This window comes from Chlamydotis macqueenii, chromosome 29 (genome assembly GCF_036417535.1).
Source record: "Chlamydotis macqueenii isolate bChlMac1 chromosome 29, bChlMac1.mat, whole genome shotgun sequence".
In the NCBI taxonomy this organism is placed as follows: domain Eukaryota; kingdom Metazoa; phylum Chordata; class Aves; order Otidiformes; family Otididae; genus Chlamydotis; species Chlamydotis macqueenii.
The window spans coordinates 548,602-564,139 of NC_141584.1; the positions used below are offsets into that span (position 1 = coordinate 548,602).

At 66.5% G+C, this 15,538-nt stretch overlaps 2 protein-coding genes across 2 annotated transcripts; both read left to right on the forward strand.

Annotated features, from left to right (window-relative positions):
- Window positions 1-608: 608 nt before the first annotated feature.
- DCTN2 (dynactin subunit 2) lies at window positions 609-9,301 on the forward strand. Its single transcript, XM_086768741.1, has 14 exons — window positions 609-737; window positions 1,094-1,162; window positions 3,782-3,878; window positions 3,978-4,039; window positions 7,206-7,304; window positions 7,386-7,546; window positions 7,657-7,804; window positions 7,884-7,949; window positions 8,029-8,067; window positions 8,182-8,259; window positions 8,404-8,475; window positions 8,594-8,696; window positions 8,789-8,880; window positions 8,973-9,301. The coding sequence occupies exons 1-14, from the start codon at window positions 702-704 to the stop codon at window positions 9,057-9,059; spliced, it is 1,209 nt and encodes a 402-aa protein (XP_086624867.1). The 5' UTR covers window positions 609-701; the 3' UTR covers window positions 9,060-9,301.
- Window positions 9,302-12,005: 2,704 nt separating this feature from the next.
- SLC61A1 (solute carrier family 61 member 1) lies at window positions 12,006-13,604 on the forward strand. Its single transcript, XM_086768734.1, has one exon. The coding sequence runs from the start codon at window positions 12,049-12,051 to the stop codon at window positions 13,411-13,413; it is 1,365 nt and encodes a 454-aa protein (XP_086624860.1). The 5' UTR covers window positions 12,006-12,048; the 3' UTR covers window positions 13,414-13,604.
- Window positions 13,605-15,538: the final 1,934 nt, after the last annotated feature.

Sequence of the window (15,538 nt, forward strand, 5' to 3'; positions counted from 1 at the left end):
TAAGGTGGAGCTGCCCGCGGCTCTTAAGGTGGACGGAGATGGGGGGGGAGGGGGGACACGCCCGGCCCTGGGAACTGTCCCCCCCCTCAGACTGCTGATTCATTGCGGGGGGGCAGGATCCTGCCCTGGCTGGGGGGTGTCGGCGCTGGGCCGGCCGCCCCTTCCCCCCCCGCTCAGCTCCCCTCCCCCACGCGGGAAGCCAGCAGTCCTGACTCATGGCTGCCCCCCCCACCCCGGCACTGACACCGGCCACGCTCGTGTCCTTGGTGGCCCTGCGCAGGCTCGGGGGGGGCGGGCGGGGACAGGGATGCGCAATCAGGGGGCACCGCCCCCCCCGAGATCTCCTCAAAACACGCACCCCCTCGTGTGCACCCCCCGCGCCTCCCCCCGCGTACCCCCCTATGTACGCCCCCGTGTCCCCACCCACTCGTGCCCCTGTGTCTCCTCCGCGCGCCCCCGCCCATCCCGCGCAGGCCACGCCCGCCTCGCCCTCTGCTCCGCCCACACAGTCTAGACCACGCCCTCTCCTCCCAGGCCACGCCCCCGCCCGCCATCTTCCCGCCCGCCCCGCCCGCTGCTCTCGCGAGATCGGCCCCGCCCCGCCCGCCCCGGCCCCGCTCGGAGCCTCCCGGTTCCCGGTACTCCCCCCCCGTTACCGGCCCCCTCCCCCCGTTACCGGCCCCCTCCCCCCGTTACCGGCCATGGCCAACCCCAAGTACGCCGACCTGCCCGGCATCGTGAGTGCGGGACCGGGCCAAGGGGCGAGGGGGGCCGGAGCGGGGGGCTGAGGGGGTCTGAGGGGATTGGGGGATCTGGGAGGGGGGGCTGAGGGGACTGAAGGGATCTGAGGGGATCGGGGGGCCTGGGGGAGAAGGAGGGGATCAGGGGGATTTGGGGGGGGTCTGAGGGGTTGGGGGGGCTCCGAGGAGATCGTGGGCTCTTTGTGGGGGGTGGGGGCAGGTAGCTGTCACGGGGGTCTGGGGGCGGAGGCGGTGCCTGGAGCTTTTTGGGGGAGCCGTGGGGTGTTTGGTCGTCACCGATGGCAAACGGCCGAGGGGAGCTGGGGTCCCACCGCAGCCCGTCTGTGCCCCAGGCCTGGAACGAGCCCGACGTCTACGAGACCAGCGACCTGCCCGAGGACGACCAGGCCGAGTTCGAGGCGGTAGGGCCTGGCCGGGGCCGTGCCGCGGGGCGGGGGCGAGGGAGGGTGCCCGTGCCCCCCATCCCTCAGCGTCCGGCACAGCGGGTCCGGCTCCGTGGCGGGGAAACGGCTCCTGTCCCTCACGCGCCCCCGTGGTGCCACGTCCCCCCCCACGATGACATGTCTCAGTGCCCACGTGCCCCGTCCCTCAGCCTCCCAGGGCTTTGGGGGGGCTGGGGAGCGAGGGTTCCCCGCCTGGGGCGCCAGCACGCGCTCCCGGTTGCCCCGAGCCGGTGAGGGGAGAGACAGGCTTCGGCAGCGCGGAGCTGAGACCCCGCTTCTCCCCGCGGTGCAGCCAGCGTTTGTGGGGGACGCGGGGTCAGCGCGGCACCCCTCACGCGGGGGCTGGCGTGGCACCGTGCACTGCACGCATGGCAGGGGCTCGCCAGGCACCCGGCCTCCAATGCTGAGGGGCAAAGAGATCCCTTGTGAGAGCCGGGGCGGCAGGACAGGCTGAATCGGGTTGTTTCTCCCCAAAACTGCCGCTGTCGGGCCACGGTCACACCAGAACGGCACCTGAGAGTACAGCAGTGCCGCGCCGGTGACTTCCCCAGTGCGTCCCCTCGCGTGCCGCAGGCCGGAGGGGAGGGGTTGCTGGGGTTTTGATGCTGGCACCCCCTCTCCCGGGAGCCCCTCGCACAGCTTCGCTGTGTTCCTTGGCTCTGGCGCGCTGGACTGACCTGAGTTTTCCCACCGCTCTCCCCCCCCTGCTCCCCACCTTGCCTGGACACTAGTTTGCACAAGTAAGCCCGATCGCCGCTCTTGGTGTCGCATGCCGTTTGGGGGGTGGGTTTTTTGTTTTTGCATGCAGTAGATGCGCATGGGGGTCCCGTAGCCGCTGCCTGTCGCTGCGTCGCCCGGTCCCGGCCGCGGGTCGCCCCGCAGTGTGGCGGAGGGGAGGCAGCGGGCAGCGGCTGCGGGTCCCAGGGCGCGACGTGGTGCTGCTGCCGCCTCCCTGCTCTCCCTCTGCATCCTCCCTGCCTGCCTGCACGCCCTCCCCTCCTTGTCCTTCGGGACCCCCGAGGTCCCTGTAGCCCCCCATGACCAGTCTCAGCCCCACTGCGCTCCTGCCCCGGCAGCCTCGTGTCCTGCAGCGACGCGGCCTGCGCAGGACTCGGGCAGGCGAGAGGGGCCGCGCCGAGTCCCCCTCCCTGCCGCCCGCACAGCTCGGGGCTGGCTGCTAGGTTTGGGACAGCCTGTGCCCCTCCAGGGACCGGCATCGGGGTTTTGCCCCTCGGACCGCAGCCGGTGCCTCCCTCCTGCCTCCCGGAGCCCCAGGGACCTGCCAGGCGTTGGCGTCTGCGGGGGCCCATCCTGCTCCGGGCCCTGCTCACATCCAGGGACGAGATTTGGGGCTGGAGTGGGGTTATGAGAGCAGGGGCTCGGCTGCGTTGCCCCCGGACTCCCCCGTCTTCCCTGGGCAGCTCGGCTGCTCTGGGCGGTGGCCGCGACCAGCACATCCCCAGCTGAGGGGTCCAGCCCGCCGCTGCCCCCGCTGCTGCCCTCGCCTCCGCGCTGGCGACCCCCGCGTCCCGCACGGCTCCCGAGCCCTCGCGGTGGGGGGGCCAGCGGGGCCACCCCGGCAGCAGCCTGGGCGCAGGGACGTGGGTGACGGCGGGCCTTGCATGGGACAAACCTTCTAACGCCGTTTTTGTCTCTCTCTCCCCCCTCTCCTAACCTTGCTCTGACTTTCTCACCTCTGGGAAACGCAAGGAGCTGGTAAGAGCCCGTCCCCCGGCGCCGTAACCCTGCGCTCTGCTCGCGGGCGCCCACCGCCGCCGCCCCGCAGCCGGACGGCCCCCCCTCCCCTTAACGCTGCTAGCGCTGCTCCTGCTGCTCTCACCCCTTCTTGTCCATCCGCAGCGCGCCAGGGCTCTCTGAAAACGCACCAGAGCTCCCCGAAAACACTGCAGGGCTCCCCAAAAATGCTGCAGGGCTCCCAGAAGCACTGCAGGGCTCCCCCGGGCGCAGGGGCTGGAGAGGGGCTGCTGTGGCCAGGGCAGCAGGTTGGGGAGGCGGGGTCCTTTGGGTCCTGCTGGGTCAGGGCCCCCCAGACCGCGACGGGGGGCAAGGAGAGCCCAGACTCACCCTCTGCTCTCGCCCTGCCAGGCTCCGGGCAAAGCCTTGGAGGGGTTGAAGTCCCGCAGCACCCCCCCAGTGCCTCCCGGGTGTCCCGAAACGCAGCCGTGGGGCATTTCCAGCCTGGGGGGCTGCCCGCGACACACGTGGGCTCGGCAGCAGATTTCCTGATGTTGGTCGAGGGGCTGGCGTGAGGTTTCCAGCCTTGGTGTACGCTCGCTGCCAGGCCCTCGAGGGGCTTGTCCTGCCCCCCTGGCCAGGCCGGGGGTGTGACGTCCCCGCAGCAGGCCGTGGGGACGGGCGGTGGCCTGGCTGGCTCTCGCTGCCCTGGCCAGACCCTTTGGTGGGTTCCATCCCTGCGTGTCAATTCCTGTGCCCCTGTCCTGGGGAGGACGGGGCAGCCTTCGCCCCTGTCACTGTCCGTCCCCCGTGCCGGCGCTGCCGGGAGGCGGCAGCTCTGCCGACAAAGCCTCGTCCCTAACGGCGAGCGTTTGCGTACAGGAGGAGCTCACCAGCACCAGCGTGGAGCACCTCATCATCAACCCCAACGCCGCTTACGAGAAGTTCAGGGACAAGCGCCTGGGCACCAAGGGAGTGGGTGAGCTGGGGGGTTCGGGGAAGGGGGTCTGGGGGGACCCTGGGGTGCTGAACTGACCCCAGGGGGTTTTGGGGTGACACCCTGCTCTTCCCCTTCCAGATTTCTCCGACAGCATCAGCAAGACCAGGACAACGGGCTACGAGTCCGGCGAGTATGAAATGGTGAGTGCAGAGCGCGTGGGGATGTGAGCCACCCCGGCGCGCGGTCCCTTGTCCCCGCTGCCCCCGCGGTGACGTCCCCAGGGCCACCAATCCCGCAGAATCACGGAAGGGTGGAGGTGGGAAGGGACCTGTGGGGGTCGTTTGGTCCAACCCCCCCTGCTCGAGAAGGCCCGTGTCCAGGCAGCTGCAAGCATGGGGACTCCACCATCTCTCCGGGCAGCCTGTGCCAGTGCTTGGTCACCCTTGCGGCAAAGAAAAGTGTTTCCTGATGTTCAGGGGGAACCTCCCGCACTTCAGTTTGTGCCCGTGGCCTCGGGTCCTGGCAGCGGGCACCCCTGAGAGGAGCCGGATCTCCTCCCGCCACCACAACGCTCCTAACGCTGCCCGGGGCGCCGTTAGCCGCCTTTGCTGGATCACATTCAGCTTTGGTGTCCACCAGGACCCCCGGAGCCTTTTCCGCAGAGCTGCTGTCCAGCTGGTCGCCCCCAGTATAGACTGGTGCCAGGGGTTGTTCCTCCCCAGGAGCAGGACTTTGCGCTTCCCCTTGTTGAGCTCCAGGAGGTTCCTGGTCGCCCTGCCCCATCGTCCAGATCACTAACGAGGATGTTCAAGAGGATCGCAGCCAGCGCTGACCGCTGGGGTACACTGGTTGTTGCTGGTCTCCGGCTAGACGTTGGGCCGATGACCTCCGCCCTCCTGGCTTTGCTGGTCGGGCGGTTTCAGTCCCCCTCGCTGCCAGCTCCTCCGGCCCAGAATTCAGCAGCTCCTCTTGGAGCTTCTTGTAGGAGAGACTGTCAGAGGCTTTCCTGAATCCAGGTAGATGACACCCACTCCTCGTCTGCTGGGCCAGTATTGAGTTGGTGAAGCGTGACGTCCCCTTGGTGAAGCCGTGCCGATTTCTCTTGACGATTGTTCTGTCTTCCGCGTGCCTGGAAGTGGTTTCCAGGAATAGCTGCTCCATCACCTTCCCAGGGAAGACGGTGGAGCTGACTGCCCCATGGCTCCCTGCGTCCTCCTGGACCTGCTTGAAGAGGAGGGGTGGCATTTGCTTTTCCCCAGTGCCCTGGCACCTCTCCCAGTCACCATGACCCATCAAAGATTGCCGAGAGCGGCCCTGCAAGGCCAGATCCCTCAGCCCTCGCGGGCGCATCCCATCTGTGCCCGTGTGCTTCCGTATGTCCGCTTGCCTTATGTATTCCCGGACCCGGTCCTCTTCCGCCAAGGGTACATCTGCCTCGCTCCGGCCTTTCCCCAGCCTCCATCCCCTGGGATTCCCGAAGGCCGGTAGAGACGGAGGCAAAAGCGGCCTTCAGTGCCTCAGCCTTGGCCAGGCTGAGTTCCAGCTGGGCTTTGGCTGCCCTGACCCCATCCCGGCTGCTCGGGCAGCGTCGCTCTCCTCGCAGGTTCCCTGCCTGCTCCAGCCTCTGCCTCCTTCCTTTGTGCCTGGCTTCGCCCCGGCGGCGCGTCGCGATGGGAGGCAATCGTGTGTCACTAGAGGACAGGAGGGGGCACCGCCAACCCTTTGCAATTTGGCCGGCCCACTGGTTTCCCGGGAAGGATGAGACCCTTGTGCCCGACCTGCCTGCCACGCTCCGTTTAGGGAGAAGGGGGTTTGCTCGAACCCTTTGCCATTTGGCCGGCCTGTCAGGCTTACGCTGACAGCATCCTGGGACAAATCCCTCTGGACAGCCCACAGGGTCGGAGCGCGGTCGGCTCAGGGACTCACGGGAAGCAACACCGAGACAAATCCCTCTGTCCCCTGTGTCAATTACTGGCGTTTCCGGAAACTTGCAGGTAGACAAATTTTGTAACATATTGTTTGTGACAGGATAAAGGTGCCAAGATATAGCTGGTGATAAGACACTGACTGCAAAAACAAACTTCAAACAATATATAAAACAAGTTTTAGCAGCGAGAAAGATGTTGGTATCTAAGGGCGCGTGACACAGAGCTCTCGCCCAATGCGACTGCTCCCCGGCGTTCCGATGGAGGTCTTTCCCAATATCCCCCTTCTCTTGAGCCGTTTTTATACTGGTTTGTACTTCTAGGTGGAGCTTGAGTGACTCTCATCATCCACACCTTTGTTGGGATTGGTGTAAATTTTCCTCGCTTTGCTTTTAAGGGAATAAACCAGAAGGAGTTCGGAACGCGTGCCCAGTGAGCGGCGGTCGCGCCTCGGAGGGGGTGGCTTTTGGGATGGAGTGATAATGTGATAACGGCATTATCCTGAGCCAAATTCTTCCAAAGGACACGATTTCCCCACAATCCTTGGCTCAGCAACTGGCATCCTTCTTGTTTCTCCTTCATTAGCTACTCCAGGGCCCACCAGCCCCGGGGACCGCGGCGGTCCCGTCCCTGCAGGGAGTGTCGCGCGGTTTGGCCGCGGCGGCTCCACTCGCTCCACCCTCCGTTCTGTTCGCTCCGCTCGCCGTGGCGGGTGCTGAGGGAGGCAGGGTGCGTTGCTTCGGGAACCGCTGTAGCCAGCGTGCCTGCCGCGTTTTACCCTGCGAGTTCTTCTGTTAGGACGAGCCTCAGAGACACTAATTTGCGCCCCCCGTCGCTGTCCCACCCAGCCTCCTGGCTGCTTTTTGCCAAACCGCTCACTCGCTGGGACGGAGCGCTCTGGAGCTGGGAGGAGGTGATCCCCCAGCTTTCTTGGCCCCCTCTTCCCTCCGTTGCCTGATCCCGAGGGATTCTTGAAGAGGCCGGAGTCCGCTCTCCCGCAGCCCGGGACCGAGCCCCCTCCTCCCTGCCCTCGACACCCCGAACTCCCCCACCCCATGGTCTCTGCGGCCCGAGGCTGCCTTCTACCTCCGCGTCCCCACCGAGCCCCTCCATGGCGGTGAAGGTGAGCGCCAGCGGAGCCCCTCTCCCCCTCAGCGTCACTTGGAGGGGGACATCGCCGGCGGAGCCTCCTGGGCTGCTTCTGCCGCGCTGTCCTGTCCCTCCGGCGGGTCTCTCTCAGGTCCCGCTGGAAGACTGGGTTCCTCTAAACGCGAGGCTGCTCCCGGGGCCTCGCTTGTTCTCCCTGCGTGGGCGTAGGCGGGCACCGAGGGGAGTTGGGTGCTAGCATCCCAGCCACTGCTCCCCGCCGTGGGTGCCTGTGCCGCGGGCAGGCCCCGAGCCCCCATCTCACCCCCCACCCGCCCTGTTCTTCTCTCCGCAGCTCGGCGAGGGTCTTGGCGCCAAGGAGACGCCCCAGCAGCGGTACCAGCGGCTGCAGCACGAGGTGCAGGAGCTGGTTAGGGAGGTGGAGCAGATCCAGGTGAGCGTCACCACCACGCTGGGGACGGGTGGGTGGCTGTCCCGGCGGGAGTGACACGGCCACCTTCCCTTCTTCCCACAGAGCACGGTGAAGGAGGCGGCGGCGGAGGAGGAGCTGACGCCCATGGCCCTGGCCCGGCAGGTCGAGGGCCTGAAGCAGCAGCTGGTTTCCAGTCACCTGGAGAAGCTGCTGGGCCCCGCCGCAGCCATCGACTTCGCAGACCCTGATGGCGCCCTGGCCAAGTGAGTGGGGTTCCAGAACCCCGGAACTGCAGCTCGGGGAGCGGGGAGAGGACGCCAGCATCCCCACGGGGTGAGGCGGGACCCCCTGCCCACCGTTTCCCCCTGCCCAGGCGCCTGCTGCAGCAGCTGGAGGTGGCGAAGTGCAGCAAGACGGCGCCGGCAAAGAGCCCAGCCAAAGCCCCCGCGCCCACCAGCGACGCCGTCACCTTCGAGCTGTACTGGAGGCCGGAGCAGGACCAGTTTGCCCAGACGGCCAAGGTGAGCGCGGGAATGGAGGGGACAATGCCTGACCCCAAAATGGGGTGTCCTGCCGCCTCACCCCCTCATCTCCCTGCAGATCGCAGAGCTGGAGAAGCGGCTGGCGCAGCTGGAGGCGACGGTGCGGTGTGAGCCCGACAGCCAGGTGAGGAGTGGGGGGCTCCTGCCCCCCAGCTCTGCAGCCCCCCCGTCCTGCCCCACTGACGCACTTTCCTCCCCCACAGAACCCGCTGCTGGTGGGGCTGAAGGGCGCCAGCCTGGTGGTGAGTCGGGCAGGGGGTGGGGGTCCCTTCCCCCCATCCCGGTGCCCATAGTGCTGGCGGGGGGCGGCCGCAGGCTGCTGCCGCGCCCCCCCTCACCCTGCTGGCCGTCCCCAGGAGACCGTGCAGGTTCTGCAGGCCAAGGTGAGCGTCCTGGATGTGGCCATGCTGGACCAAGTGGAGGCCCGGCTGCAGGTGAGGAGAGGGGACGGATGGTGGCTGTCACGGTGCCGGGGCAGAGCCACGGGACGGCACCGGCCAAGGCCGCGAAACTGGGGGTGGGTGCTGCTGGATTTGGGGTCTCACAGCTGCTCCCCGCCCCGCCTCACCCCTCCGCAGAGCGTCCTGGGGAAGGTGAATGAAATCGCCAAGCACAAGGCAACCGTGCAAGACGCCGACACCCAGAGCAAGGTAGGACCTGGTGGGGAGGGCCCCCAAAGGCCCCCCTGGCGTGGCAGGGGACGTACGGAGCCCCCCCTCCAGGCTGGGCTGACCCCCCCACCGCTCCTTGCCCTGCCCCGTCCCCCAGATCCACCAGATCTACGAGATGATGCAGCGCTGGGACCCCGTGGCCAGCACCCTGCCTGACGTTGTGCAGAGGCTGGTGACCCTCAGGGACCTCCACGAGCAAGGTGAGGGGCGGGGGGGGACGCTGGGGCAGCGGCGTGATGTGACCGGGCGGTGGGGGGGGTTCCCCAGCACTGAGCCTTCTCCCCGCTCCCAGCCACGCAGTTCGGGCAGGTCCTCGTGCACTTGGACACGACGCAGCAGGAGATAGCGGGTGCGCTCAAGGACAACACTGTGCTGCTGGCGGAGGTGGGTGCCATCACCCCCAGCTGGCGTGGAGTGGGGTCCCCCCATCCCGACCCCCGGTGCTGACGCCTGTCCCCACTTCCCTCTCCTCGCAGGTCCAGAAGACGATGAAGGAGAACCTGGCCATTGTAGAGGACAACTTTGCGGACATAGACGCCCGCATCAAGCGGCTGCAGAAGTGAGAGCACCCTGGGGACGTCCCCGTGCCAGGCGTCCCTGTCCCCCCGCCCCGGGCCCTGCGACCCCCTGGGAATGGCTCCCTGCCCCCCGCAGGTACCAGCCCCTGCTTGTATATACCCCGGCTCTGCCCCCCTGCGCAGCACGGGGGCTGTGGGGGTCCTCCCCACCCCTCCGTGCCCACCTTGGGGCGGGGGATCTCTGTGTCGCCCCCTCCCCGATTTACCCCAATAAACAGCTCAGCTCACAGCGCGTCCGTGTCGGCTTCTCCTTCAGGCACGAGCAGAGTTTTCAATGCATCTTTTAATGGTATATGAACCACCCCCCCGCCCCCCTGCGGCCTCCTCATGGCGCTGAATGCCATCGTTCTCTCGGAAAGCTGCGGCCCGCGGAGGGGAGGTCTCCTCGGTGCCACCCGTGGGGCAGGGGGTAGCATGTGGGGATGGGGATGGGGCCAACCTCGAGTTGGGGGACACCTCGGTTTTGGGGAGGGAGAACTCACGCTAAAGTCACCCCGAGTGGCTCCAGCAGCCCCCCCAGCCTGAGGTAACAGGGGCAGCGAGACCCCCCCAGCCGGGTGAGTGGACACTGGGGATGGACCCCTGGGCTGCGTCCCAAAGAAATTCCACCCCCAGGCTCCCCTTCTCAAGGCTTCCCAAACAAAAGTGGGATTTGTTCTGTTTGGTGCGCAAATCCCGCCAGCTCCAGCCGGCTGCCCCCGGAGAGGGACCCCCGACACCAAAGCCCCCGGGCGGTTCCACCCTCACACCTCCGGTTCCTGCCCCTCGCGCACCAGCAGGGCCCAACAGCGAGCTCGAAGTTCGGCTTTATCACCAAGCTCACCTTTCAGCGGTTAAGCAAAGCCCCAAAACCCTTGTAAAACATTTTAACAGCCTCCAAAATTTTATATATATTCATTCCTGTGCTGTTAAAGCCTCGCGATCTCGTCACCGTCACGGAGCTCAGCTCTCCCACCTTCCCCGACAGTCCTCCCTCTTTTTTTTTCCCTTTAGCACACCTGCTAACGCAGCCAGATGATTGTCTGGAGGTTTTCTGTCGTCATTCTCCAAATTCTAATATATAATTTCAAAACGAAAAGCAAGCACAATACAGTCACCCCCACTACTCCTGGGGTGACGCGTGGTTCGGGGTCCCTCTCGTGGTTAGCGACCAGCCAAGGAACGTTTCCCACCACGTTCTCCATCCCTTTTTCCACTCTAAAACCCGAGGTGCTTCCTCGGCGTGCGGGGATCAGGGTTTGATGGCCGTTACTCTGAATTTTTCTGTAGGATATCTCTTAAAGCTTTAATGATTTTTTTTACTACTGGGAGGTTCATCCCTGTCAGGGTGGGGGTCAGGTCCTGATAGGGAGCATCACGGGATTTTGATAGCGTCATTGACAGGACGAGGGGTGATGGTTTTAAACCAAAAGAGGGGAGATTCAGACTGGATATAAGGAAGAAATTTTTTACAGTGAGGGTGGTGGAGCACTGGCCCAGGCTGCCCAGAGAGGCGGTGGATGCCCCATCCCTGGAAACATTCCAGGCCAGGTTGGACGGGGCTGTGAGCAACCGGATCCGGTTGGAGATGTCCCTGCTCCTGGCAGGGCGGTTGGGCTGGGTGGGCTTTGAAGGTCCCTCCCCACCCAAACCAGTCCGATTCTGAAATTCCACGATTTCCAGCCCCGCCGCCGCAGCCGGACCCGGGACAGGCCCAACCTCAGCGGGACAGGTGGCCCAACCATGTCCTCCGCCACGGCCCCCCAGCACGCTCACGGGGCCCTGAAGGCGCAGGCTGCGGGGCCAGAGTGTGCCCCTCCCTCGCCCCCCCCCCCATTTTGGGGTCAGACCGGTGCCCCCGCCCCCCCCCCCGCCCCCCGGGCACGGAAGGGCCGAGCGCGGCCCCGGCCGGACGCGCGCGCCAAGATGGCGGCCGGCGGCGGGCGGAAGCGGGGAGGTGCCGCGGGCCGGGGCCGCTCCGCTCGCTGAGGGGCAGGTGAGGCCGGGGGGTGGGGGGTGCGGGGGGTTTGGGGGTCTGTGGGGGCCGTATGGGAACCATATGGGGCCGATGGGGGGCTGTAGGGACCGTATGGGGCCGTGGGGACCGTATGGGGCCGAGAAGGGGGGCTGTGAGGGTCCTATGGGGCTGAGGGGGGGTGCGTGGGGCTATGGCGACTGTATAGGGCTGGGGGGATGTGTGGGGCTGTGGGGGCCGTATGGGGTTGGGGGGGTGTGTGGGGACCATATGAGGGCGGGGGGGTGGGCTATGGGGGCGGTATGGGGCTGGGGGGGGCGGTGTGGGGCCTGTGGGGACTGTATGGGGCTGAGGAGGGGGTGGAGGGGGTTTGTGGGGACCGTATGGGTTTGGGAAGGGTGTGTGGGGCTATGGGGACCGTATGGGGCTGGGGGGCTGTGGGGGGGTTATAGGGGCTGTATGGGGTTGGTGGGGGCTGTGAGGGTTGTGTGGGGCCTATAGGGACTGTAGGGGGGTGGGGGGGGTCGTGGAGGGAGCTGTGGGGAGTGTTGGGGGCCTATGGGGACCGTATGGAGTTGGGGGGGGCTATGGGGGCTGTTGGGGGCCTATGGGGACCGTATGGAGTTGGGGGGGGCTATGGGGACCGTATGGGGGTGGTGGGGCTGTGGAGGGGCTGATGGGGACCGGACAGTGCTGAGGGGAGAGCGGGGCTTATAGGGACCACATGGGGTTGGGGAGGGGGCTGTCAGGGGTGTGGGGGGCCTATGTAGACTGTGTGGGGCTGGGGGGGTGTGGGGGGCTATAGGGGCTGTATAGGGCTGGGGGGGTGTGGGGTTGTGGAGGGGGCTTTGGGGGGTGTTGGGGGCCTATGGGGACCGTATGGAGTTGGGGGGGGCTATGGGGGGTGTGAGCCGATTGGGGGCCACCCCCACCCACCTGCTGACCCCCGCTCCCTGCCCAGGACCGCGCAGCCCCCCCAGCCCCCCGGACCCCGGCGATGCCGATGATCTCCCCGCCGCCATGCTCCTCGCCTCCTACTCCGCCTGCGCCCTGCTCCTGGCCGCCTGCCTGGCGCTGGAGCTAGCCTCCCGCCGCTCCCGCCCCCCCGCCGCCCCCCACCACGTCAACCCGGCTTTCCGACGCTTCCAGCGCGGCTACCTCCGCGGCTACCTGCCGGCACTGGCCGCCGACTGGCTGCAGGGGCCCTACCTCTACAAACTCTACCAGCACTACCGCTTCTTGGAGGGACAGATCGCCATCCTCTACGTCTGCGGTTTCGCCTCCAGTGTCCTTTTCGGGTTGGTTTCCTCGTCTTTAGTGGATCGCTTGGGGCGGAAAAAATCCTGCGTCCTTTTTTCCTTGACCTATTCGATTTGTTGCTTGGTTAAACTCTCCCGGGATTACTTGGTGCTGGTGGTGGGGAGGATTTTAGGGGGGTTGTCCACGGCGTTGCTCTTCTCCGCCTTCGAGGCGTGGTACGTCCACGAGCACGTGGAGCGCTACGATTTTCCAGCCGAGTGGATCGCCGTCACGTTTTCCCAAGCGGCTTTTTGGAACAACGTCATCGCCGTGGGAGCCGGGGGGGTGGCCGATTTTTTCGCCGAGTGGTTGGGGTTGGGCCCGGTGGCCCCGTTTATGGTCTCCATCCCCCTCCTGGTGCTGTCGGGGGTCTTCGCCGTAAAAAATTGGGATGAAAACTACGGGAAGAAACGAGCTTTCTCCAAAACCTGCGGCGACGGTTTGAAGTGCCTCCTCTCCGACCGGCGCGTCCTTCTCCTGGGCGCCATCCAGGCTTTGTTTGAAAGCGTCATCTACATCTTCATCTTCCTCTGGACCCCCGTCCTGGATCCCCACGGCGCTCCCTTGGGCGTGGTTTTCTCCGGCTTCATGGCCGCCAGCGCGCTGGGCTCCTCGCTCTACCGCCTGGCCGTCTCGGCGCGGTACCGCCTTCAGCCCGTCCACCTCCTCTCCCTCGCCGTCCTCCTCCTCTTCTTCTCCCTCTTCATGCTCACCTTCTCCACCAGCCCCGGCCAGGAGAACCCCGCCGAGTCCTTCCTCGCCTTCCTCCTCATCGAACTCTCCTGCGGGCTCTACTTCCCGGCCATGGGCTTCCTCCGACGGAAAGTGGTGCCGGAGAAGGATCGCCTGGGGGTGCTGAACTGGTTTCGCCTGCCCTTGAACTTACTGGCCTGTCTGGGTCTGCTGGTTCTCCACGACAGCGACCGGCAGACGGGCACCAGGAGCATGTTCGGCGTCTGCGCGGCCGTCGCCCTGCTGGCGCTGCTGGCCGTCGGCCGCCTCTTCGCCCTCAGCCGCCACGACGCCGAGCTGCGCCTGCCCGCGCCGCCGGGACAGGCCGACGGCGACGCCGGGCCCGAGCTGTGACGGGGGGGTCCCGCCGCGGTGTCACCCCCACCGCCCCGAGGGGACCTGGGGACACCCCAAGCCGCTGCTGCGGGGTGAGTGACCCCCAAAACGTCCTCGTCCCCAAGGCCGCCATGGTGGCGTGGGGGTCGGAAGCACACAGGGCACTCTTTTTTTTTTTTTAAATAAAAAATAAAAGGTGTTTCTGCAGATCCCCGCCTCGCTCCGCACGTTTTTGGGGGGAACCTGCTCCGGATTTGCCCCCCTGCCCGGCGGTGGGCACGTGTGCGTTGCACGCCGGATCCTTGTCCCGAGCAGCGCTGTGCGGAACTGCGCTTGCACGATCGTCCCCGGTGCGCGGGGCGGGGTTCTGTGCGCGCTGGGGTTTGTGTTGCACCATTTTCCGTGGTGCGCGGGGGAGTTTCTGCGGGCACCGGCGTCTCCGTCACACCAGCACGTGGCCGTCCCTCCCCCTTGCACGCCGCCTGCCACGCCCACCCCCTTGCACGCTTCCCTGCACGCCAGCGCTGCGTTGGGCAGGGATCCCGGCACCTCGCTGCACGCCAGCAGCCTCCTTGCACGCTGGTCTCTGCACACCTGTGGCACAAGCGTCCTTGCACACCCACTCCCCGTTGCACAGGCGTCCTTGCACACCCGCTCCCCGTTGCACAGGCGTCCTTGCACACCCGCTCTCTGTTGCACAGGCGTCCTTGTACACCATAAACCTGTTGTACGCTGGTCCCCCATGCACCAGCAGCCCGTTGCACGCTACCTGCAGCCACACCACCAGCCCACTGTTGCACGGGAGTGCCTGCACATCGTGCCAGTCGCATGGGGGCCCTTGCACACCCGTTGTGTGTTGCACAGGTTGCACAGGGCTCTCGGCGACCTGATCTGGTTGGAGATGTCCCTGCTCCGTGCAGGGGGGTTGGGCTGGGTGGGCTTTGAAGGGCCCTCCCCACCCAAACCAGTCCGGGACTCTGTGAATTGTTTCCGTGGCTATCTCCCCCGTCCCGCTCCCGGCTGCCGGATCCGGCGAGCTCCGCGCATGCAGCCGTGGTTTTATCGGAAATTTGTGGCTGGCTCAGCTCCTGCGGCCAGAGGCTCCCGCTCCTTCCGCTGCCGGCGCGGAGCTGCTCGTGTGAAACAAGGCTCATCAGGGAGAACATGGCAGTGAACCCAGCTTTTTTATAGCCCTGGTGCACGGGGGCTTTGCACGCCCGTGCCCGTTGCAGCGGGGATCCTCGTGCACCGTGGAAGCCACGTGGGAAGCGGGAGCGGCCTTGAGGCCGCTCGGCAGCAGCCAAAACACCCCCGCGGTGTCGGCCCCCGCCTGTTTTGCTCCCCAGCCCAAGGCTGCTGCCGAGAAAACCAGCTGTGGCCTGGCCACAGCGGGGCCTGCGCAGCCACTGCCGTCGCACGAGGGGCCTGCACAGCCACCACCATTGTGCAAGAGTCCTGCACGATCACCACCGTCGCACGGGGATCCTGCACGATCACCACCGTCGTACAGAGGTCCTGCACAGCCACCACCGTTGCACAAGAGTCCTGCGCAGTCACCACCCTCGCACGAGGGTCCTGCACAGCCACCACCGTTGCACAAGAGTCCTGCACAGCCACCACCGTCGTACGGGGGTCCTGCACAGCCACCACCGTTGCACAAGAGTCCTGCACAGCCACCACCGTTGCACAAGAGTCCTGCACGATCACCACCGTCGCACAGGGATCCTGCACGATCACCACCGTCGTACAGAGGTCCTGCACAGCCACCACCGTTGCACAAGAGTCCTGCACAGCCACCACCGTCGTACGGGGGTCCTGCACAGCCACCACCGTTGCACAAGAGTCCTGCACAGCCACCACCGTTGCACAAGAGTCCTGCACGATCACCACCGTCGTACGGGGGTCCTGCACAGCCACCAGCGTTGCACAGGGGTCCCTGTACACCAACCCAGTTGCACAGAGATCCCTGTGCACCGACCCCTCCCCATTGCACAAGGGTCCCTGCACCATCGCCGCCATCGCACGGGGGTCCTTGCCCCGCCACCCTTCCCTTGCCCCGGAGAGCGCCGTGCGCATGCGCGCCCTCACCGGCGGGGACTACAACTCCCGGCGTGCCGCGCGCGGGCGGCCCGGCGGAGCCCCG